The sequence below is a fragment of the Vipera berus genome, assembly GCF_964194415.1.
Source record: "Vipera berus genome assembly, chromosome: 6".
Classification (NCBI taxonomy): domain Eukaryota; kingdom Metazoa; phylum Chordata; class Lepidosauria; order Squamata; family Viperidae; genus Vipera; species Vipera berus.
The window spans coordinates 35,610,881-35,635,653 of NC_138208.1; the positions used below are offsets into that span (position 1 = coordinate 35,610,881).

The 24,773-nt window shown below is 38.0% G+C and overlaps 1 protein-coding gene across 5 annotated transcripts in view; it reads left to right on the forward strand.

The window, feature by feature from the left end:
• PPHLN1 (periphilin 1) overlaps positions 1-24,773 on the forward strand; it is a 112,702-nt gene that overhangs the window by 9,184 nt on the left and 78,745 nt on the right. For all 5 annotated transcript variants that reach the window (XM_081330370.1, XM_081330371.1, XM_081330372.1 and 2 more), the window contains 2 exons: positions 4,253-4,426; positions 7,457-7,518. In XM_081330370.1, coding sequence (XP_081186496.1) covers positions 4,253-4,426; positions 7,457-7,518 — 236 coding nt within the window. The remainder of the gene's footprint in view (positions 1-4,252; positions 4,427-7,456; positions 7,519-24,773) is intronic.

The window sequence follows — 24,773 nt, forward strand, 5'->3', positions numbered from 1 at the left end:
CACTCATTTCACATGCTAGTAAAGTTATGCTTAAAATCCTACAAGCTAGACTCCAGCAGTATATTGGATTGAGAACTACCAGAAGTACATGCAGGGTTTCGAAGAGGCAGAGGAACTAGAGATCAAATTGCCAACATACGCTGGATCATGGAGAAAGCTAGAGAGTTCCATAAAAACATCTACTTTTGCTTCATTGACTATGCTAAAGCCTTTGATTGTGTGGATCATAACAAACTGTGGCAAGTTCTTAAAGAGATGGGCGTACCAGACCATCTTATTTGTCTCTTGAGAAACCTATATGCGGGCCAAGAAGCAACAGTGAGAACTGGACACGGAACCACTGATTGGTTCAAAATTGGGAAAGGAGTCCGGCAAGGCTGTATACTGTCACCCTACCTATTTAACTTATATGCAGAGCACATCATGAGAAAGGCAGGGCTAGATGAATCAAAAGTTGGAATTAAGATTGCCGGAAGAAATATCAACAACCTAAGATATGCAGATGATACCACTCTAATGGCAGAAAGTGAAGAAGAACTAAAGAGCCTCTTGTTGCGGGTGAAGAAGGAGAGTGCAAAACCTGGGTTGAAACTTAACATTAAAAAAAACCAAGATCATGGCATCCGGCCCTCTCAATTCCTGGCAAATAGATGGGGAAGAAATGGAGGTAGTGACAGATTTTATTTTCCTGGGCTCCAAGATCACTGCAGATGGGGACTGTAGCCAAGAAATTAAAAGACGCTTGCTCCTGGGGAGGAAAGCCATGGCAAATCTAGACAGCACACTAAAAAGCAGAGACATCACCCTGTCAACAAAAGTGCATATAGTCAAGGCTATGGTCTTCCCAGTTGCAATACATGGCAGTGAAAGTTGGACCATAAAAAAGGCTGAGCGCCAAAGAATTGAGGCCTTTGAACTCTGGTGCTGGAGAAGAGTCCTGCGAGTCCCTTGGATTGCAAGGCGGTCAAACCAGTCAGTCCTAGAGGAGGTCAACCCTGACTGATCTTTAGAAGGCCAGATCCTAAAGCTAAAACTCAAATACTTTGGCCACCTAATGAGAAGGAAGGACTCACTGGAAAAGAGCCTAATGCTGGGAAAGATAGAGGGCAAGAGAAGAAGGGGACGACAGAGAATGAGGTGGCTGGATGGAGTCACTGAAGCAGTAGGCGTGAGCTTAAATGGGCTCCAGAAGATGGTAGAGGACAGGAAGGCCTGGAGGAACATTGTCCATAGGGTCGTGATGGGTCAGACACGACTTCGCAGGTAACAACAACAATGGCTATATACTGTACGTTGTTATGGTAAAAATATCACCAACGCATTGTCCCATCAAATCTTCCCAAACGATGGGTAACTAATTATATTTCAGATTCTGTTTGCTTTAAGTCTTTTTTTTAAATTATGCTTCATTATAAATTGTAATGAAATCTTTTTTTTTGCTCCATCATTGTTATCCCAGTATGGCCTTAGTATGTAAGTGTAAAATGAACAGACACATACAATTTTAAATGATAAGCAGGTATTTACTTTTATTAAAATATATCGTAAGTATACAGTATATTAATTTATAAGGTGTTATTAATATGACACAATAGCTGCTTCAAACTTATGATCACTTTATAGAAACTGGTACATCCTTATTTGAATACATTTCTCTGAATGTACTCTTCACAACTATTGTGCACAACTCCATCACAATTTGTCTACAATGACACAGAATGACACATTAAAAACTTAAGATTTTCCTACTGGTTTGGAATTCACTGCAAAAGTTGTTTCTTAGCTTTTAGTCTTGAGAAGGTGATGCTGTTTTTCTGGTTTTTTTCATCATAGAATTCTTCAGATTATTGCAAAGCTGGTCAAGGAACTGTAGACTAGTATGCAGCCAAAAAGTGGCACAGTGGCTGAGTGGTTAAGGTGCTGGGCTTGTCGATTGGAAGGTTGGCTGTTCACGACCAAGTATTGCCTGAAGGAGTGAGCATCCGTTACTTGCCCCAGCTGCTGCCAACCTAGCAGCTCAAAACCCTGTAAATGCAAGAACATAAATAGATACCACTTTGGTGGGATGGTAACAGTTTTCCATGCACCATGTAGTCATGCTGGCATATAGTCATGCCAACCACATGACCACAGAAATGTTTTTGGACAGCACTGGCTTTTCACCTGTGACTGAGATGAGCACCGCCCCCTAGAGACATAATTGGGCGGGGAAACCTTTACTTTTTTATATAGCCAAAGATATGTTATAAGTGGTTCCCAAAGGTTTTCCAGTTTCCTGAAGCCATTTGCTTTCTGGCACTATAATATGTACCAGTTCACAGATTTATTTTTTATTGTCTCAAGCTAATTGAAGGACTATAAATGATCAAACCTAACCTTTTTAATCCTTTAGTCAAATATGTAATTCTCTTGTTTAAAATAAAATTTTGCAGGCCTAACTAAGCTATTGAGATCCATTATAGCTTTTCAGTAATATGTTTTAGTTACAAACTGCCCATAGGAAATGTAAACAGAAGTTAGATTTCAGCTATGATACTGTTCAGCTCCACTTTCAGAATTGTTTACAAATGCCACATCCTTACTTTAATGTCAACAATATTTTTAAGATAATATTGTACCAAAATCTATCTTATGGTTCCTCTGGTGTTTTCTTCTCCAAAATATGTTTTCCCTGTTAAATTTATCAAGTTGCTTTTGAACTTTTTTTGATAGAACTTTTGAGGTTATTTTATCATTATTATGTGTTGATGGGTTCTTTTGTTTGGTTGCATGCACAGTCTTCCCTAAAACTAGCTACCTATGGTTCCAGATTTTTTTCATTAAAAGTTCAGTAAGGCTAGAAAACTGATGATGGGAGAAGACTATATAATGAAAGGTGCGACATTTACCCCTAGACTGACTTATAACCATGATAAATAAAAAACGTCTATATCTCACACATCAAATTTAACAAAAATGTTAAATGTCTAAAACAAAAAATTGAAAGCAATTTATTTTCCATCAGAGTGAGTGGGCATGGTTGAAAAATTGCTAAATAAAGTTTCAGCATACAATTAATTTTAACAACACATTAATTTTGTAGGAATGATAAGAATACTATATTGTTGGCTAATAGCTATTACAGGAATGTGGTGGTTTAGTGTTTAATTAGGCTCCTCCCCCCAAATAGCATTGTTCCCATCTCATCGCAAACTGGTTTGGGAAGTCGTATCTGAATAATAACTAATTTGCCATAGGACCTAGGATATTAAATGAATAACATTGCTTAATTAATAGAAACAAGTTTAGAACATTTCTGAACATAGAATATTATGGGCATTCCTTTGGAATCCTGACCTTTGGTCTTCTGAATCTTCTATAATCTTAGATAAGTTATTTTGGAAATCAGTTTAGAAAAAATAATATAATTCCATTCTTCTATTCCATTTCATATAATTATAAAACTTCAGTTGCAAGTTATTGCAGCTTAGATACTATCATTTTGGTATAGTGGTTAAGGTGCTGGCCCAGCAACAAGACTGTAGGTTCTAGCCCTGCTTTAGGCAGGAAAGCTGGCTGAGTGACTTTGGGGCAGTCACTCTCTCTCAGCCCAATGCACTCACGGGTTTGGTTGTGGGGAAAATAGGAGGGAATATGAAGTGTGTTCCCTGCCTTGAGTTACTTATAAAGTAATAAAGGTGGGATAAAAAAATCAAATAACATTTATCAAAGGGAAATGGTTGCTTTGAAACTAAGTAAAAAAATGTAGACTATTATATCAGGACAAATTATTCTTGAATATTAAAAATATTTTAAAGACAGTAAGCTTTAAAACTTCATTAAACCATTGAAAAGAAAATGTTATGAAGAGGTTTGCTAGCTCTGCATTTTCTGAATTCTAGTTTTTTAAAATCCTATTTAGGTCTAAACAGTTATAGCTAGGTAATTTAAAATTTTCTAAACAATTTTCAAATAATGGTAAAGGTTTTATAATATGGTAGTTGATATTAAACTTGTAGAAAAACAATTACTTGAAGTATTTGTTCATTTTTTTATGAGCCTAATATAATTATCTTTCAGTTAAATACACATTTTCAATCTTGTTAAGTTTAGGCTGCTTCAGCTGCTCTTTAACAGGCACGAACTAAAACAAGATTGTATCTTGATTTCTAATGTATTTATTACCGGCTTTACTGAAACTTCAACATCCATATTAATCTTTGAGATTATTTTTATTATAATTTTAAATTGTTGGTATTATATATAATTTTAGGATGACTACCATCGAGTAGTCAGCTTTGCATCCAAGAAACCACCACTTCCAGAAAGACCTGGTGAAGGAGGCTATAGTAGATATGAATATGGCCATGCTCATGTAGGCTATAGAGACTATGGTGAAGGTCGAGGTTTTGCCCACGAACGAAGGAGTGGACTACCACATAAAATTGTGAGTTTCCCTTTCATGATGAATATGTGACTGGAAGCTAAATATTCCACAATTGTTAGGTACAGCTATGTGTTACATTAATAGTACTAAAAAATAATTTGGATATTTATACTTTATTCTGTAATTCTGAAAATACTGTATTAAAGCAATTGTTCTTTTGAAATCTTGAAGATTAATGCTTAAAGCTTCCATCTATTTGGAAAAAACATGAGAAAGAGCATTGGGCTTCAGAAGAGGAAGAGAATTCATTCACAAATATTGTCTGACGCAAAATACAACATTGGATGCGTAGCAATCATCAGTCTGTTTTAATGATATATTGGCTATTTCTTGTACAGCAATATATAAATCGGCCTCTTATTTTTGTATTTAATATTTGTTCAATGAATATTTATTTTCCCCTTTAAAATATATTAAATACATTTTAGTGGCACTGCTAAATTTCTTTTAATCAATACTTTTTGAAGAAATTACGACAAAAAATCATTCAGTGATGTTTCACAGTATCTTATTGCTATTGGCTTATTGCTATTGTTATTGATAGCGAATGCTATTTATAGTTTCAAACTTTTACATAGTTGCACAAAGGTGGTTTCAAGCATGAAAGAGTATAGGTAATCCCCAAGTTATGAACGTTTCCTTTCCATTTGAAGTCATGCGATAAGCGCCCCCTAGTGTTTACAAAAAACTCCCAAAATTGCGAATGTTGCCACACCATGGCAGTCTTTCACCCTTATGAATGACTGCATAGGCACTGCAACATTCACCCTGGCTATTTCCTCTCCCCCACACACACACCAGGTCTTAGGCACTAGGCCAGTGGATACTCACCTTGTGAAGATCTAGAGAGTCTTTGCTTTCTTGATTGTTTCGCTGCTGCAGGCCTTCAGTGCATTCGCAGAGAATGGAGCTCTACAGTACTGCAAGATCACGAGAGATCTGTAGCGCGAGATCACACACTACTGATCTTGTGTGATCTCACAGTACTTTGGCTTGGACAAGATCTGTGGCAAAAGGCTTTGCAAATGGAGGTAAAGGCTGAAACATCAAAGCCTTTCCTCCATTTCAAAGCCTTTTGCCATCTTTGCAAAAAGCCTCTGCCACCGAGAATGGAGCCCCAGATTAACACGGAAAGGCCTCTGCTGCCCAGAACAGACTTCCGGAGCTACTTCTGTCTGGGCAGCAGAGGCCTGGAAGAGGCTTCCAATGCCCATACTGGACCTCCGAAGCCAGAAAGCCTCTGCCACCCAGAATGGAGGCTGAGGGTGGCAGTCCGTGTGGCTCCAGAGGTCCATTCTGGGCATTGGAGGCCTCCAGGTCTCTACTGCCCAGAATGGAGGTCAGGAGTGGCGACTGCGTGGCTCCGGATGTCAGTTCTGGGTTGTAGAGACCTACTCCAGGATAAACACTTTTCAGCCAGAGGCTGAAAGCTTCTGGGGGCCATGATCTTGTGCTCAGACACTCATCTGCTTTTGCAGAGAATGGGTGCCTCACTTCCTGCGAAATCAAGGCATTCCGAAGCTTCCACGTTCTGCGTGAAAAGTCCACGCCAATGGGAGGCTTGCAGCAACGTGATTTTGCTGCCCCAAACCTCCCTTCGGCATGCAAACGTTTTTCTGCACCAAGCCTGGAAACCTTTGGAGGAGACTCACCGAGGCTTCCCACCACTCCAGAAGTGGCCAGCAGCCCGGTGAGTCAGAGAAGCCAAACAGGGTGAGCTTGTCCTGCTTTCCCTCTGCTCTTGTGGAAGCAGACAAATAAACAGGCTGGAGAGGAGACAGATCTTCACAAGGTAAATGACCTGGTGCAGCAGGATGGTGGGGGGAGAAAGCAATTGTGGGGAGCCCAGGGGAGGGAGAATGAGGTATTTCAGTGGTCAGGGGAGGCCTTGGGTGGTCTGAAGCAGGTGGCCTGTTCTAACACTAGGCCCCCCATAGCCTTCTGCACCCTGAGATACCTCATGTTCACTTAATGAGTCACGCATTCGTCCATGCATTAAATTAGCAAATGCATGGGCAAAAGCAAAAGCGGAGTGATTGTGTTCAAGGTAGGAGATTCACTTCTATGAATCCTTGAGTTACGAATGAAATGGGAAGGCTCCATTCCATTCGTAACTCAACTACCTGCACTAGAAAACCTGAAAATATGCTTTGTGCTCAAAATGGTTTGAGAAATAGGTTCTTTGTATACATCTAGCTATTAAGTTTATTTTTTGTCATTGCAAAGTATTTGTAAAAGTCTTTGGGAAATTTGTCTAAAAATATGTAACTAGAACCTAAAAAGGTACGTGGTGGCTCAGTGGGTTAGGACGCTGAGCTTGTCGATCAGAAGGTCGGCAGTTTGGCAGGTCGAATCCCGAGTGCTGCGTAACAGAGTGAGCGCCTGTTACTTGTCCCAGCTTCTGCCAACCTAGCAGTTCGAAAGCACGTAAAAATGCAAGTAGAAAAATAGGGACCACTACGGTGGGAAGGTAACAGCGTTCCGTGCGCCTTTGGCGTCTAGTCATGCTGGCCACATGACCACGGAGACGTCCTCGGACAAGCGCTGGCTCTTTGGCTTTGAAACGGAGATGAGCACCGGCCCCTAGAGTTGGAAACGACTAGCACGTATGTGCGGGGGAACCTTTACCTTTTTAGAACCTAAAAAACTACAAATTAAAATAAATTCATTCAAATCTGGTAACTATTAGTTAGACATAGTTTTTCCTAATAGAAAATGAAGATCTTTTAGCAGAACTTCATCTACCAGATTTCTTTGAAAATGTGAATGTTCTTCAGTTTGATGGCTCATAAACTGTATGAGTTATGTCGCATCCTGTATTCATATATCTACCTCACTGTATGCTCACACATACATCTTCATAGAGGGAATTGTTTATTCCCCATTTTATTTCCTTTTATTGTTATTCTTACTTCATTTTTCTGGAGTTACCAGTTTTCATCTAGTAGATATGTTATTTTATACATGGTACTAAAGGAAATTATTTTCTTGAAACTAAATTTTTCTTTATGCTGAAATATTCTATTGTAGGATGATCCAGGATATAGATGGTCAAGGGAAGACCATCCTGATAGTCGGCCACCTGATTATAGGTATTGTTTTTCAATTTAGCTAAATAAACTTCTGAAGTCTCTAGAATCAGAAATGGAAACACAGTTCGTGTATATTTACATTACCTGGTACTCTGAGATTTGACTATAGGCACCCAGGAGAGTCCAGCAAATTGAAGTCTTCAGTGACAAATGGTTGCCAAAAAACCTGGCTAATGAAATATCAGAACCATTGTCATTTGAAAGATATAGCAAAGCATAAATGAGATATTACATGATTTGAAAGAGGCAAATATCTCAGTATTTTAATTTGAAAAATATATGTTTGCTTACTGGCTTAATTTCAGAATTAACTAAGATACCAAACATACAAAATTTAAAGCGATTAAATGACATGATGCAATGAAAGTATACATTTGGGGATATAGGTATTCCTCACTTAATGAGCTCTCATTTAGTGGTTGTTCGAATTTATGATAATGCTGAACGAATGGTAATTATGAGCAATCCTTGGAAGATATGACCATCACAGTACCCCTGCAGTCACATGATTACAATCTGGACACTTAACAAGACTGGAATTAAAACCGTTACCTTGTCCACATGTTACATGATCACAATTTCTGACACTCCCTGCCGATTTTCCACAAGCAAAGTCAATAAGGAAGCCAACAGGAAGTGAGAAATCACAATCACACAAAATGCTTGTTTAATGACTTGTGATAACAAGGTCATTAATGACCTGCTTAATGATAGCAACCAGGGACTGCCAGAATTGCCATCACTAAACAATGCAATTGTGATGTTGCACTTCACAACCCAATTGCTTAACAAAGAAAATTCTGGTCCTACTTAGAGTCATTAAGTGGGGACTACCTGTATTCTTTATAATTTGCTATACTGCTTATGTCTTTGATGTGATATTATGATTTATTATTTTATTGTGACCTTTACGCCATCTAATCCTTAATATTTTATCAGTAACATGTTGTCTGGGTTCCAATATTTAGCTTACAAATACATGTTAAACTCTTTCTACCTCGTTTTTCTAGCCATTGATAAAATGTATCCCATGTTCTGAAGCATTCTGAATCTTCTTTTTCATTTTCAATGTAAGTCTGTCCATTTCTGCACAGTCAAAAATTTTCTTAATTAGCTCTTCCTCCGCTAGTAATTCATCTTTCCAATGTTGAACAAATACAATTCTTGCTGCAGTTAGTACATGTAACAGTAAATATACACATTCTTTCTCATACTTTTCTACAATTATACCTAACAAAAATAATTCTGACTAAAGATCTACATGTTTTTTTAATCATTTTCTCTAACCCAAGGCTTTTCAAACAGTGGTACGGGTACCACCTGTGGTACATTGGCACCTGGCAGGTGGTACGCAACCATCCTAGAAAAACTGTAGCAGGGGAGGGGAATGAGCTGAACCGGTGGCAGCACCACACAAGCCTGAGCAAGAGAAGGCTGGAACTGCTGGGCTGTCAGGGCTCTACGGAAGCACCAGGATCAGCTCCAGGCTCCAGCTGGAGCTCAGCACTGATCCCGGCAAATCTGCTGAGCCCAGAAGAAGTGCCGATCAGCTGGAATGTTTCAGCATCCCAGGGTCTTGTGATTTACATTCAGATGCTTGGCAACTGATTCATATTTATGAGGGTCACAGTGTCCCTGGGTCATGTGAAGTGACCAAAACCTGCTGCAACCATCCAGCAGACAGGGGGAATAAAAACCAAACACCCACCCCACCCCACCCCCGCTGCCAATCCTCAACAGAAATTCTCACAACAATAAAAACCTCAGACAGGAGGAAGAGCGTTGTTGGGCAGGCAGGCAGGTGTCTTGCTTGGCTGTGGCTTTGGGGCACTTTTTTCAGTGCCATTGTTAACTTCGAACAGTCACTAACGAACTGTTGTATATCAAGGACTACCTGTACATCACTTTTTTCTTTTCTTTTTTTCTTTTCTTTTGGTCATCAAGTTTTTGACACCTTGCTATGCAACTGGTGGTACTCAGATGTTGCCATATCCTAAAAGTGGTACAATGGGTAAAAAGGTTGAAAAGCCCTGCTCTAACCATATATGTAAGAGGGACGCGGTGGCTCAGCGGGTTAGGACGCTGAGCTTGTCGATCAGAAGGTCGGCAGTTTGGCGGGTTGAATCCCGAGTGCCGCGTAACAGAGTGAGCGCCTGTTACTCATCCCAGCTTCTGCCAACCTAGCAGTTCGAAAGCACGTAAAAATGCAAGTAGAAAAATAGGGACCACTACGGTGGGAAGGTAACAGCGTTCCGTGCGCCTTTGGCGTCTAGTCATGCCGGCCACATGACCATGGAGACGTCCTCGGACAAGCGCTGGCTCTTCGGCTTTGAAACGGAGATGAGCACCGGCCCCTAGAGTCGGAAACGACTAGCACGCATGTGCGGGGGAACCTTTACCTTTACTTTTTAACCATATATGTATTCTTGACCAAAATCTTTTGGCTTTAGGGCATGTCCACCAACGATGATGGTATGTGCCTGGTTTTTGTCTATATTTCCAACAATGGCTAGACATATTTTTGAACATTTTTGCTAATCTCATACTGTAGATGTTAAGTGCCATCTGTAAAACATTTTATATAGGTTTTCTTTCTAAGCCACCGCCTTTGTTATTTTAGAGTTTCTTTCCCAAAAGTTTTACCAGTTTTCTAACTTATGTTACGCCCAAAGTTTTTTGCCCATATTATCATTGTTTCTTTAACTTGTTCCTCTTCTATCTTTAAACTTAACATATACAGTTTCTTAATCAATTTTTCATCTGATATTAATAATACCTTGTCAAATTCTGTCTGTTCTTTATAAAATCCAGATGGTTTAGCATCTTTTTCATATTTTGTTTGAATTTGCAGGTGTGGCTACCATGATAGATCAGTGCCCTGTTCTTCCAGTTCTTGTCTAGATTTTAGTTTCCCTTCAATATTCAAAATGTCTGTATAAGTCACAGTTTTCTCGTAGTTAATCACGTTTGGGTGAACAAACGTTTCCATTGTTGAAAGCCATCCAGGTATTTTCATGTAAATTTTCACTTTTACTTTTTCCTATTCTAGAATAAGTGTGTTTCTTAAATAGTGGCTTTGAAAGTATTTATGTGTTTTATTCTTCCCATACCATAGGAAGGCATCTAAGTTGTAGGTCATGCCCTTCTAGGTATAATAATCTTTTATGTCTAAGAGTTATCCATTCTTTTAACCATGTTAATACAGATGCTTGATAATGTAAAGCCCAATTTGGCAGCCCAAATCCTCCATTTTATTTCACTTGTAGCATTTTCAATCTAATTCTGGCTTTTTTTCCTTGCCAAATAAATTTCAAGATCAATGTATTTAATTCATCAAAGATTTTTTTCCCAGTTTTATAGGTATTTTTTGAAATAAAAAGTAATTTTGGTAAAATATTCATCTTCACCATTGCTATTCTCCCTAGCATTGAAAGTTGTAGATTTTTCCATTTTTCCAAGTCTAGTTTTATTTGTTTTAATAATTTTACGTAATTGTCTTCTTTTATTGTTGCACATCTTGCTTTTAAGTATATCCCCAAGTATTTAACTTGTAACTATTTGAAGATCTGTTTTTTCTGACAGTTGATTTTTTTGTTTATCTGTAAGGTTTTTGGTTATCACTGGTCTTTTCTCTATTTATTTTCAGTGCTGCCACTTCTCTAAATTCTTCTATCTTTTTCAGAAGCTTGAGGCTTGTCTCAAGCAGCTCTTCTAATATAAAAACCAAGTCATCTGCGAATGCTTGTAGTTTATATTTTTCATCTTTTATCTCCATTCCTTTAATTTCTGAGTCTTGCCTAATATTTCTATTCAATACTTCCAATGTTAATATAAATATAATGGGGATAAGGGACATACTTGTCTTATGCCTTTTTTAGTATTAAAATTTTCTGTAAAATCTCCATTTATGATTACTTTAGCTATTTGTCTATGATAAATTGTTTTAATTATATTTATAAAGTTTTCTCCCAAGTCCATTTCGTTTAGTTGTTGAATCATAAATTACCAATTTATGTTATCAAAGGTCTACTGTGCATCTAGAAATATTAGTGCCATCTGCTTCCCTGGGTGCATTTCATAGTATTCCAAAGTATCTAAAATCATTCTTAAATTATTTTTTATTTATCTCTTAGGTAAAAATCCATTTTGGTCTGTATGTTTATATTCAATCAAAAATCTCTTAAATCTTTCTGCTATTATTGAAGCAAAACTTTTATAGTCCACTTTCAATAGGAATATTGGTCTATAATTCTTTATCTGTGTCAAGTATGAATCTTCTTTGGGTATTAAATGTTGGCTTCTATCCAAGTATTTGGTATTTTAGCCTCTAAAAGTACCTCATTACACAGTTCTTTCATTAATGGGCTTAATGTATCTTGTAGGCATTTATAAATCTCTGCAGGTAGCCCATCTGGTCCTTGGGTCTTATCATTTTTTGCATTTTTATGGCCTCCCTTACCTCCATCATTGATATTTTTTCATTTAGCATGTTTTGGATGTTCTCTGAAATTTTTGGTAAGTCAGCGTTTTTTATGTATTGTTTTATTTTTTTCTTCAGAAGTTTCTTCTATGTCGTAAAGTGTCTCGTAAAACTCTTTGAGTATTTAATTATGTCGTTTTAGAATTGTAAATGACCTTTTGAAAAATGTAAGAGCTCTTTCTGATTTGTAAGGAGGGATGGGATAAAATTCCTCCAAGCCAATGTGCAGGTGTGATCAATGCTTATTGGAAATGTATAGTTGCAGTTATTTCTGCCCTAAGGGATCTATTTAGCCCTTTAACTTAGCCTTTAAGTTTCCAACATCAACCTTCAATTCTCTTTTGTTGTTTTCCAAAAAATAAAGTTTTTCTTTTTAATTCTTAAACTTAAATTCTTACATTAGCCTTTTTAAATCCAGGATAGAAAAAAACTTTCCTGGCATGAGTGAAACTGTCTTTGAGAAAGTTCTTAACATCCAGAAAATCAGTAATAAGCAACTTCTAAAGAAGTTAAGAGAGGAAGTAGGTGAATCTGCTATCTGTTTGAAGATACTCAACCATGGCTTTAGACAAATGGTTCACAGAGCTCTCAAACCAGCCAGAGATCAGTATTTTATAATCTCTTTTTGGGTAGACTCTGTATGGAACAAACTTGTGAGTGATCCTTGTCCTCTCCTTGATCTGGAGAGAAGTTCCAAAAAGTCTTCTCTTATTGCTGTAGTCAGGCAAGGTTGTAATCCACAATGTTCCCAGTGTTCAAAATGTTCAACCTCCCTGCAGCCACACATGTTCAAAAGTCAATTTTTTCTTTCTCTCCCACTAGCTCTTGAGATTAAAAGTCCAAGCTCAATAGGTATTTATAGTGAAAGAAGGTCAGATGAAAAGCTGGGTATCATCCGTATATTGATGATACCTCACCCCGAAACCACGGATGATCTCGCCCAGTGGCTTCATATAGATGCTGAACAGGAGGGGAGAGAGGACTGACCCCTGAGGCACCCCGCAATCAAGGGGCTTCGGGGTTGACCTCTGTCCTCCTGCCAACACTGCGAACGGCCCGAGAGGTAGAAGAACCACCGTAAAACGGTGCCTCCCACTCCCAACCCCCGGGGACGTTGCAGCAGGATACCATGGTCGATGGTATCAAAAGCCGCTGAGAGATCTAATAGGACTAGGACAGGAATAATCCCTATCCCGAGCCCGCCAGAGATCATCCACCAGCGCGACCAATGCTGTCTCCGTGCTGTACCCGGGCCTGAAACCCGATTGGTACGGATCCAGATACTCAGTTTCCTCCAGGACCAACGGGAGTTGCCGTGCCACCACATTCTCAACAACCGTCGCAAGAAAGCGAAGTTTGGAGACAGGATGAAAGTTATTCAAAATGGCCAGGTCCAGGGCAGGTTTCTTGAGCAGGGGCCTCACCACCGCCTCCTTCAAGGCGGCAGGGAAGTACCCCTCAGAGAAGCATTAATCACTGCCTGGAGCCAGCCTCGTGTGACCTCCCGAGCCGCATAAACCAGCCAGGAGGGACACAGGTCCAACAAACACGTGGCGGCACTCAATCTACCCATGATCCTGTCCACTTCATCCAGAGTCACAGGGTCAACCTCCTCCCAAATAATATTGGCCAGACCCGTCGTTTCCCCCTTGTCAGATACTGCCCAGTCAGAGTCCAAACCGGTCCGAATCTGAGCGACTTTGTCCAGAAGATGCTGACTAAACTCCTCGGCCCGTCCCCGCAAGGGATCTTCCCCTGTCCCCTGATTTAAAAGGGAATGGGTCACCCTAAACAGGGCAGCCGGGCGATTATCTGCAGACGCAATGAGGGTGGCAAAGTAAGCACGTTTCGCCACCTCCATTGCCACAAGGTAAGATCTGGTAAAAGATCTTAACTGTGTTCGGTCAGATTCGGACTGACTGGATCTCCAAACGCTCTCTAGGACCTGCGCCGGGTAAGAGGCCACAAAGGCACAACGCAGTCAAGAGCCTCAGAAGCAGCCCGTTGCCAGGCGTCAACCAAGGTCTCGACCGGGCTGTGGGAAAGGGAGGCAGGAATCAGTCCAAGCACCGTCTGAAACCCTTCCGGGTCCATCAGGCGTCTGGGGCGGAACCACCTGCTCGGTTCCGCCTCCCAGCAGCGGGAGGTGGCATGACAGAGGCCCAGCCGCAGGTGATAATGATCTGTCCATGAGAGGGCTTGAGTAGATGGAGAAACCCCACCCAGACCATTAAGCCACTGCCCGGAGATAAAAATAAGGTCGGGCGTGTTTCCCCCCTTGTGGGTCGGACCCTGAATAATCTGGGTCAGGTCCATGGCCATCATGGAAGCCATGAACTCTCGGGCCGCTCCCGACGTCTCCCCCAAGGAAGGCAAGTTGAAATCCCCCAGAACCATAAGTCTGGGAAACTCAATCGCCAACCCCCATGAGAGCATCGAGCAGCCCGGGCAGGGCCGTTGCCATGCAGCTGGGAGAAAGGTACGCGAGCAACAGGCCCAACTGACCTCCAGGGCCCCACCTCAGGAGGAGGGACTCACATCCACCTATCTGTGGGGCCGTTGTGTCCCACGGACAAAGGGCCTCCTTGATGACAACTGCCACCCCTCCGCCCCTACCCTGAGCCCGAGGCTGATGCAGCACACGGAAACCTGGTGGGCATAATTCAATCAGAGGGACTCCTCCCTCCAGGCCCAACCAAGTTTCCGTAATGCATGCCAGGTCTGTGTCTTCCTCCTCGATCAAATCCCGGATGAGGGGAGCTTTATTCACCACAGACCTGGCATTCAAATAGACCAGCCTGAGCTCAGGTACCTGTCCTCCCCCACCCCCGGAAAAGCAGGATGAAGCCAGAGGGTCGGAGCGCGCCACCCCTCAAAGATAGTGGGGGCGCGATTCCAGATTTCGATATGGCCCTCTGTTCATCTGTCTGCTGCCATTCCCAATCACCGTGGGGATCACTGTCCCCACCCCATCCCCTCAGGCCCCAAGACCCCCCACCCCGCCCCCCTATCGCCGCGACCGTCTACCAACCTGGACTGAGAAAGTTTATAATGTTTTTTTATACGTGTCTCTTGCAAGCAAGTTATATCTATATTTAATTTCTGTAGTTTCCTAAAGATTTTGCTTCTTTTTGATGGGGAGTTTAATGCGTTTATATTCATTGAAAAAATTCCATTTTCTTTCTCCATTATTTATATTTAGGTCTAGTAGATCTCGTAATCCTCTGTTCTCTGGCCATTCCTTCACTCTTTTGCTGAGATTTCTCTTTCTGTTCTAATTCTGTTTGTTTCTGTTCTTTTTTGTCCTCTTGTCGAGGTTGCGCTCCTTCATCTAGAAATGCTCTGTTTCTTTTGTCGAAATTTACTGTTTTCCAGATTGAATCCAATCGGTATCTTGTATTATTCCAGTTGATTAAAATCCTTTCTGGCATTAACCATCTAAACCTTTATGCCTTTTGCAATAAGCTTTGTGGTTAAAACAATGATAATGTCTTTGAGTATCTCTTACTCTTTTATGTAGCTGCTTTAAGTCAACAATTTGTTTACTCTTATATTGTAATGGTTCCTCTCGAACTCTTCTCAGTATTTCATCCCGTGTTGTTTTCTTTATGAATCTCACATGCACTTCTCTGGGTAGTTTTTGTTTTCTTGCATAGCTTGAATTCATTCAGAATATTTCATCTATCTCCATTTGCATCTCTGCTCTGTCTGCTTTCAGGGCCTCTGCCAAAAGCTCAATAATGACAACTGCTATATTTTCTTTATCTTCAGGGATATTTTGAAATCTTAGGTAGTGTTCTGCTTTTTCCATTTCTAAGATCGTCACCGCTCCTTCAAGATTATGATTTGCTTGTTCCAGTTTCTCATTTTCTTGCAGTAGTATTTCCATTTTTTAATCAATATCTTGTTTTATTTTCCATTTTCTGAATTCTTTGTTCATTTTTAAGCATCATTTGATGGTGAACTTCAAATTTTTTCACTTAATTTGTTATTTTTTTTGTCTCTTCATTATTTTTTTTGCATTGATTCTTGAATCAATTTTAATGTGGATTGCATCTCATTTTGTGCAGTGCTTATTTTCTCACACTGCAACATCATTAGATCCCTGAGTTGTTGGACTAGGTGCTCCAACAGAGGGTGCAGAGGAAGTCTTTTTTTATATAACAAATTTTATTGGTTTTCCAGTTTTACATTTAAGTATTTGGAAAGCAGCGTGGTGATTGGGTAATCAATAGTTCAATAACAAAATCTTTAGTATATATCTCAGGTTACATCATCAAAAATTCCGTCTCTGTTTCCCTTAACATTTGCTATATCATATTTAAACTAGTAAATTTCTAATTATAACACGGTCAGTTAAAACATTTATCAATATATTTTTTGCTTATACATATCCATATCCTGTTTTTAAGTTTTACCTAATTTTCAATTTTTAATTACAGTATTCCAATTTAAACTTTAATATCCATAATATTTAAATTTCGGGTAACCCAAATTTCCTTTATTTCACTACATAAAAATTATATCTAAAATACACATATTACTTACTTAAATATATTCTTATTTTATTTTTTAAACATTTTCTATTTCTCATCCTAGTATCTCGCCACTTACTAATAAAGTGTCCTTTATTGTCTCAAGTCCATCTTCTATATTATCTGGGCTAAGCAATCATTCAAAGTTATTTCCTAATAGTTAATTTTCATTTCCCTTATAAATCTAAATCCTAAATATTAAGCCAATTAATCCCTTATTTTTTATCATTTTCCACAGTATTTAAATCTATATTCATATTTCCCTTTATCTCAAAATCTCCCTTTAGCCCATTAGTTGAGACTTTAGGATCTTCTGTCATAGATCAAAGGACCCCATTTTTTTAATCTAACTCTAGCTTTCTTTTTATACCAACCAGGCTTCCATACCAGTGCCTTTAAATTATCAGATAGGTCTCCCTTTATTCTTGTATATGTTACTTGAATCAAAGGAGACCATCTAGTTATCAATTTTCCAAAGGAACTGGCCCATTTATAATCATTAAATTGCTGCCCTGGTGGCTCAAAACTCCATATTTGCTCTAGTGTATTTATCTTCATTTCAGTCTGGTCTTCTTCCTCAAGTTTCTTCTGGTTTAAGTAAAAAGTCATGTCCAATGTTATGATTGTTGTTTGGTTGTCTAGGTTTTAAGTATGTTGTACTTGTCGATCTTTAAAACCCTCCGTCTTGGTATTATTTTCTTCCACTTCTGTTGCATATTGGGTTGTAAGTTCTTTAGTTGCAATCAGGGTTTGGTTGTTAAAATTCTCAGTACATTGTACTTGTTCTTTAAAATCCTCTGTCTTGGTATTAATTTCTTCCGCTTCTATTGTTTTTTGAATTGTAAGTTCTTTAGTTGGAGTCAAGGTTTCATTTTGTAGATTTAAGCTGGCGCCTTTGTCTTTCAATCTGCATTTAATTATCAGTAGCTTCAAGAATTTTTTCAAGTATTTTATAATTATTTAGCCAAAATTTGTTGCTGGTACTCCTCCATTTCTAAGATGGTTATAAATGGTCCCTTAGTAGAGGCTATTTTTTAAAGAAGAATCAATGTGTTCAGCTCCACAGTTCCTAACAGGCAATTTCACCGCCCAGCTGTTCTCTCAGCTTTTTATCACTTTTAGATAATACCAAGGACAGGTCTGCGCTGTAAGCAGGTCTCTTAGTCAAGAGTATTCACTTGCTGTACCAAGCTTTGACACAAGATGCGCCCGGTAGCATTTAAAGTCTTTTTCAAAATCCAAGCTAGGTTTTTATCCAATTTAAATTGTTTTTCATCTATTTTGCAAGTAGATAAGGTAACAGGTCCCCGTGGAAGTAGGAACCTTTTGGGTCCCCAAATATCAAGAAGATGCAAATCCAATTACTTAGTTGTTCTTTTCAAGGCTTTATTTCCCCTAGGTAGTCAGATGCCGCCATTTTAGAGGTTGGGATACAAAGAAGGTAGGATCTCACCCAATTCCTCCGCGGTGCTTTTGATGTGCTTGATAGTAATTTTGGCCTCGGCTGGTAGCGGCTTAGTAATAGGCCATGTTAATGGCCGATCTTTTCCCCATCAGTTCTAAGAGCTGTCCCGGATCAAACAGAAGGGCTACCGCCCTTCTGCAATCAGTCGGGAGTCCTCTTCACGCTCGTCGCCCCTTCAGGGCGACTTCCGACCTTTTTCAGGGTCTCCTGGCGGGAGAAAACCAGACAGTGGAGAGAGCAATCTCCCCGCATGTCCGCCAGTGCCACGATCGCAAACTGGAAGCACTCAGAAGAAGTCTTTTTCATAAGTGTGGTAAGGTTTAATGTACTCATTCTTCCAGCCAACTATCTTAGGGTAAAACCCAAAATGTAAAGGGAGCCAACTTCTTTACGGTAAATCCAATATCTCAGGGAGAGAAAACAGAATAAAGCAAGCAACAAGAAAAAAAAACAGCTGTCTTAGGTTAAAATCCAGCCAGGAAAAATCAAATCCACTTCTTTAGGGCAAATCCAACTCCTCTAGTCAGGTCTCAGATGTAAAACGTTCGCTGTCTTCAAATAGTTTCTGTTTTAGTTATATCCAGAGTCAACAAGTCTAGCTATGAAGAGTGTTCACTTAAAAACTCATGCAAAGGCACTTTGTTTGGAACAGGTGTTCTCTCAATGTCACATAATGTGAGATTATTTTATTGTTTTATATTACTATAATATCTTCTTTCACCACTAGATGTCCATGTAGGCTGTTTAATCAATGTCTGGTTTTAAAAAGTTCTTACAAAGTTTTTCTTTTAAAGTTCTTGGTACTTGTTTAGTCTTAGATCTATAGTTAAAAAAGATTTTCCACCTCTTGTAAATTAGTCTTTCTTTGAATCAATCTGAGTTCAATTTTTATTCCTAAAAAGCCTTCCCACTTGTAGTTGCTCGCCTCCTCTGACTTTTTCCTCTAGTCCTTCTGGGGTCTTTACTTTTTTTTTTTTTTTGCTCTTCCCAATCAGGGTCAACGTTTTTAATTGCAGTTCCAAAAGGAAAAGGAAAAAAGAACTGGCTCACCCAGTTTCAGCACGCTGTTGACAGTGAGCTGTTTAGCAGAGCGCTGCGGCTCCTCGCTTTTCTTCCATCTGGTGATGTCTTGGGCTGCCTGGGCAAACCCAGCAGCCTTTCCTCCATCCATTCAGAGGGTTTCTTCAGTCCGCCCAGACCGATTGCCATCTGGTCCGCATTCCTGAAACATCCCTCCTTCTTCGTTGCCCCTCCATGGCAACTTTCCAACCCCTTAGAGTCTCCAGGCAGAACAAAATTGAGCTGGGAAGCCAGAGCCCCGGCTTCTTTCACCCGTTTTGTCGTGCACAAAACTTTAGAAATGGAAAGTGAACAAGTCAAAGAAATAATGATAAGATGGGCGAAAAATTTTGGTTATAATATAGAATTAGAAAAATGGCAAAATTTAGGGGAAAGAAACTAAATTGACAATGTCAACTTCCTCTAAAGAAAACTTACATAAAATGTTTTATAGATGGCACTTGCCATCAGCAAGATTAGCAAAAATGTTTAAAAATATATCAGATAGATATTGGAAATGTAAACATAAGTCAGGCACATATTATCATGTTTGGTGGACATGTGATAAAGTAAAGAATTATTGGAAAAAGATGCATACCTGGCTACAAAAATGTTAGGAGAACAAGTTGATTTTAAACCTGAACTTTTTTATTAGGTATAATGCCAAAAAAGACTAATAAACAAACCTTATACTTGACTTTGCATGTCACAACAGCGGCAAGAATTATATTTGTGCAACACTGGAAAAATGAAGGAATACCATCAGATGAAGAAATAATTAAAAAATACTAGAATGTGCAGAGATGGAAAGACTGACTATGAGACTGAAAGAAAGAAGAAACGGACTATTATCAAACTTGGGATTTATTTTACCGTTGGCTGGAGGAAAGAAGAAAGGATTAGGAATTAAATAGGTATTAGCAAATGTAAACTCAGACAGCATGTTGGTTGAAAATTTATTATTGTATGTATGGAAAAAATGAATTAAAAAATTATATATATATAAAATAATTAAAACACTGCTTCCATTCACATCCAGAGGTTTTAAGCTTCTTGGGAGCCTTTCCCAGGAAATTAAGTTGTAAAATAGTAAAGAAAGAATCAATATTTCACCGAGTCCAAACATGGTTGTGTTCTTCGGTTGTCAGAAGCTAAAGGCCGGTCGCAGAGGTGTGGCCAGTCTTTCCCCTGCTGGTTTAGAGGGCTTGGATCGAACACAGAGACCACCATCTCTCCGTGATCAACGAGGCACTCCTCTTTTTTATTTCAATATTTTATTAGTTTTTATAGTCATAAATGCTTAATATTTTATCAGCAACATATTGTCTGGATTCAATATTTAGCTTACTATACATGTTAAACTCCTTTCTACCTCATTTTTCTAGCCGTTGATAAAATATATCCTATGTTCTAAAATATTCTGCTTCTTCTTTCTCTTTCATTTTCAGTGTCAATCTTTTCATTTCTGCACAATCTGAAATTTTCTTAATTATTTCTTCCTCTGCTGGTAATTCTTCATCTTTCCAATGCTGAGCAAATAAAATTCTTGCTGCAGTTAACACATGTAATATTAAGTATACACATTCCTTCTCATAATTTCCTACAATTATACCTAACAAAAATAATTCTGGCTTAAAATCTATGTATTTTTTAGTCATTTTATCTAACCATATATGTATTCTTTTTTTTATTAAAGAGTTTTACAAAAACAAGATTTTACAATATATCCCCAAATCCCCCCCACCCTAAACCCGCCCACTTCCCCCCCCACTTCCCAGAGCTAAATACAGGATTATAGTTACAATAATCATATTCTAAATAAAAATTATGCATAATATACAATTAACCAAATTCATAATGTGCTTTAACTCCCCTTTAACATAAATACATACAAAGTACCAACACTAAGATCAATAACAATATCCCTCTAAAATCTACTCATAAGCTAAATGGAACTTTTTAGTCCCATATTTATTCTGAATATAATTTATCCATCTCCTCCAAACTGAAATATATCTTTCCTGTGAATGATCTTTCAAGTAAGCAGAAATCTTAGACATTTCTGCAAGATTCGAAACTTTAAACACCCATTCTTCTATAGTAGGCAAACTATCCTTCCAATATTGTCCCACCAGTAACCGTGCTGCTGTTATCATATTCAACATCAAATTGGTTTCTTTAACATCACAATCTACAACAATACCCAATAAAAACAATTGTGGAGAAAACTTTATCTTTCTCTTAAAAATCTTTTGAATGTTCCACCAAATTTTAATCCAAAAAGCTTTTATATTTCTACAAGTCCACCACATATGAAAATAGGTGGCTTCTAAACTACCACATCTCCAACATTTAGACTGTAAGTTAGGATACATGTTAGACAACTTCTTGGGATCCAGATGCCATCTATAAAACATTTTATAAAAATTTTCTCTTAAGTTTTGAGCCTGAGTAAATTTAACATTTCTGACCCAAATTATCTCCCAAGTGTCCAGCGAAATTGGTTCCTGAATATTTTGTGCCCACTTTATCATACAATCTTTAACTAATTCCATTTCCGAATCCAATTCAATTAAAGCATATATCCTCTTTATATGTGCACAATTTAAGTCTCTAATTTGTTTTACTAAATTTTGATCTATAATTGTGATGCCAACCTTTTGATCTAACTTCCACCTAGCTTTCAATTGGGTATATTGAAACCAAGAGTGACTTATGTTTTCTTGTCTTAACTCATCTAATGATTTAAGTTGCCAATCATTCCCTTCCAATCTAAGTAATTCCTTATAAGAAACCATATCCAAACTCACTCCCATAGATACGCCCTCTATCGCGTGTCCAGGAATTCCCCAAATCGGTAGTTTATAATTTAACTTATAATAATACTTTTTCCAGACACGCAATAAAGCACTTCTAAGAATATGAGATTTAAAAGCCCTGTCCACCTTCTTATCGTAAAGCAAATATGCATGCCATCCATATACCAAATCCCAACCCTCAAGATGAAGTATTCTCTTATTAGTTAAATTAAGCCAATCAATAACCCAGGTCAAGGCAACCGCATCATAATACAATTTCAAATTCGGCGCCTTAAGTCCCCCTCTTTCCCTAGCATCTTGTAAAATCTTAAATTTAACTCTTGGTTTTTCCCCCGCCCAAATAAATTTATTAATACCCTTCTGCCATTGATCAAGGTTAGCATCCTTTTTCAATATAGGTATCATTTGAAACAAAAAGAGAAACTTTGGCAGAACATTCATTTTAACAACTGCAATTCTTCCCAATAAAGATAATTATAATTTTTTCCAATTATTTAAATCCCTTTGTACCTTCAACCATAGTTTTTCATAATTATTCTTATACAATTTTACATTTGAAGCTGCAATATATACTCCTAAATATTTAACCTTTTTCACTATTTCAAAACCTGTTAATTTAGATAACATATCCCTTTCACTCATAGATAAATTCTTAGATAATATCTTAGTCTTATTACTATTCACTTTGAACCCAGAAACCTTACCATACTGAGTTATAATTTCCATCAAATCTATCACCGACTATATATTTCAGTTTGGAGGAGATGGATAGATTATATTCAGAATAAATATGGGACTAAAAAGTTCCATTTACCTTATGAGTAGATTTTAGTGGGATATTGTTATTGGTACTTTGTTTGTAGTTATGTTAAAGGGGAGTTAAAGCACATTATGAATTTGGTTAATTGTATATTATGCATAATTTTTATTTAGAATATGATTACTATAACTATAATCCTGTATTTAGCTCTGGGAAGTGGGGGGTGGAAGTGGGCGGGTTTGGGGTGGGGGGGATTTGGGGATATATTGTAAAACTTTGTTTTTGTAAAACTCTTTAATAAAAAAAAATCTATCACTGACTGTAACGGTTGAGATACTGTCACAACCAAGTCATCAGCAAAAGCTCTCAATCTATAATCATTCTGTTTTATTTTAATTCCCTTTATCATAGAGGACTCTCGAATTTTAATTAATAAAATCTCTAATGTTAAAACAAACAATAATGGTGATAGGGGGCATCCCTGTCTTGTACCTTTTTCAATTTTAAAGGTCTCTTAGCCCCCCATTAACTATAATTTGTGCAGTTTGTTGTTGATATATAGCTTTAATAGTATGTAAAAAACCTTCTCCAAAATTCATCTCCTCAACAACTCTCAATAAAAATTGCCAATTCAATTGGTCAAAGGCTTTCTCTGCATCCAAAAATATCAATGCTGCGGAGACTTGGTTGTTCTTATCCAAATATTCAAGCAAGTTTACAATTTGTCTTACATTATATTTCATATACCTCCCAGATATAAATCCCGACTGATCACTAGGAATCATTTGTTTCAAAACTTGCATTAATCTATTAGCCAATACTTTAGCAAAAATCTTATAATCTGTATTCAAAAGCGATATAGGTCTATAATTTTTAGGTTGAGTAAGGTCTTGATCCTCCTTTGGAATCGATACAAAAGCTGTCCTCCATGATGGAGGAACTGCACCTCCAGTCTGAATTTCATTAAACAAAATCTTTAAGGGTTCAATCATTTCAAGCAACAACATTTGATAGTAAATTGCTGTTAATCCATCTGTTCCCGGAGCCTTGCCCAATTTCAACTGTTTAATAGCTAAAGAAATTTCTTCTGATGTAATTGGGCAATTCATCTCAAGTTGTTGTTCTTTTGAGAGTCTCGGAAAATGAGCTCCCTGTAAATACTTGTCTATATCTAAAGCTTGTATATTTTCTTTAGAATATAATTTCGAATACTGCTAAGTTTGTAAGCCGCCCTGAGTCTTCGGAGAAGGGCGGGATATAAATGGAATTAAAAAAAAAATCTAACAAACTCCTCTTAATCAAATTTTGTTGGTAGACTTCTTTTCCTTTATATTCTATTTTATCTATAGTACGTGATTTCTGTTTCTTCCTTAATTGGTAAGCCAACCATCTACCAGGCTTATTAGCGTTACAAAAAGTATTATGTTTAGCATAACGCAAATTAGTTGCTACTTGATCAGCCAGTAGCATGTTAAATTGTTCTTTCAGTAAATGTATTGAAATCCTTAAATTATTATCCAATGGATTCAAAATAAGCTTTTTCTCCTTAGATTTAATCTCTTCCTCAAGATCTAAACGTTTTTGCAACTGCTTACGCCTGTAGGCGTTGTTCATATAAATCAAAACCCCTCTCATATAAGCTTTACTAGCATCCCAAACCATTTCCATCGATGTACCTTTATGCATATTTGTAACAAAAAATTCTTTCATATGTTCTCTACATTTCTGCAAGAACAAGTCATTTGTAAATAAATTCTCATTCAGCCTCCAGGATCTTCTACTACCATCTTCAGCAAAAAAACCTCCAACCAAACAGGACTACAGGGAGTGCAGAATTATTAGGCAAGTTGTATTTGTGAGGATTAATTTTATTATTGAACAACAACCATGTTCTCAATGAACCCAAAAAACTCATTAATATCAAAGCTGAATATTTTTGGAAGTAGTTTTTAGTTTGTTTTTAGTTATAGCTATTTTAGGGGGATATCTGTGTGTGCAGGTGACTATTACTGTGCATAATTATTAGGCAACTTAACAAAAAACAAATATATACCCATTTCAATTATTTATTTTTACCAGTGAAACCAATATAACATCTCAACATTCACAAATATACATTTCTGACATTCAAAAACAT